Genomic DNA, 1,302 nt, shown 5'->3' with positions numbered 1-1,302 from the left:
GGGCGATAGGAGAGGTTGATAGGGAGGGGGTTATAGGGGGCATATAGGGGGTTATAAGGGGGGTGATAGGAGGAGGGTGAAGGGATCATAAGAATTATATAGATGGAGATTAGTGTAGGTTGAATTATCATTCATGGCAGCATTAACCACTGGATGTGGTAGGTATTGCAGTTAAGGCCTGCTATATGCAGGCTCCATTGTAGATTGTTCTTCCCCAGGTGGTGTAGTATAATAAAGACTACTAGAAGTAAAAACTCTAATTGAAGTATTTGTTTCAACTGGGGCCAGTTGGAGCTATATAGAACATTAATGATGAGGAAGAAGAGAAGAAGGAAAAATACCAATCAATAAAGACAATATGAAATTTATTTGGGACCTAATAACATTCATCAGAGGAGTACTAAAATCAAATAAGATGCAGACTATTAAGAACAGGAAAACATTATCTCATAGGGTTATGAATATATATATATCTCCCTTTTACAACTGTTTTAATATCTCTATTTCTGTTTAATCTGAATTGACGATTTAACACTACCTTTATTTGCTGCTTGTTTATCACCACATCACGTTGAATCTGTCATCCTACCTGCTCAGTGATCTTGTGGGTGGACTTTCTCAGCTGATACTCATACTTCTGTGCCCGATGCCGCGCCCGTTGAAACTGTTCCTGGAAGCTCTTCCATTCTTGTGCAGACCATCGACTGCTGGCACTGCTCTGAGACTGTTGCTGCAGTGATTTCATATGCTGCCAATGATGCATATATCGGGTGTTATATTCCCACACCTTCCGCTCTTGTTTCTTCAGAGCCTGGAGCTGCTTTACCTCCTGGATATACTGCTGGCTCAGTGACTCAGGATCAGAATCCGGCTCGGTGTTAGCTATCTTCTGTACTGGCTGTGGACCACTCTGCCACTGGCGGGACCGTTGGGCGAACTTCAGTGACTGGATGGCATCATGCTTGCTCTGGATGAGCCTCTGTAGATAGGACTGGAGGTGGGACTTCCACCATGCAGGATCATGCTGTGGAGTGCCTTGGTGCTCTCCCCGTCTGTGGGACCGTATCTGGTACCATGGCGCAATGTCTGGGTACTCTTGCTGTACGATCAGCTTTCACACTTCGGCCTATCACTTGGAACAGGAAGAGTATCATCACGCCTGGCGGGTCTCCTTCACAGGGTTCCCGTGGCTTCATTCATTAGGAAAACAATCTAATGGAGTTCGTACTTGCTTAGAAATTCTTGAGTCATATACCCTGCGGAGAAAAGAAGATTTGCTCCCTTCTCTTTACTGGGTGTAGT

General features: G+C 44.6%; 1 protein-coding gene across 1 annotated transcript; it reads right to left on the bottom strand.

Moving 5' to 3' along the window:
* Nucleotides 1–376: 376 nt before the first annotated feature.
* Nucleotides 377–1,099, bottom strand: HCAG_09118 (predicted protein; the record flags this gene model as incomplete). Its single annotated transcript, XM_001535902.1, has 2 exons — nt 377–400; nt 590–1,099. Coding segments are annotated over 2 exons (534 nt in total), but the record flags the coding sequence as incomplete, so codon positions are not given.
* Between the last annotated feature and the right edge of the window lie 203 nt (nt 1,100–1,302).

The sequence above is a fragment of the Histoplasma capsulatum genome, genomic scaffold (assembly GCF_000149585.1).
Source record: "Histoplasma capsulatum NAm1 scaffold_20 genomic scaffold, whole genome shotgun sequence".
Taxonomy (NCBI): domain Eukaryota; kingdom Fungi; phylum Ascomycota; class Eurotiomycetes; order Onygenales; family Ajellomycetaceae; genus Histoplasma; species Histoplasma mississippiense.
Note: the sequence above shows the minus strand (reverse complement) of the source record. Positions and strands in the feature narration are given on the sequence as shown.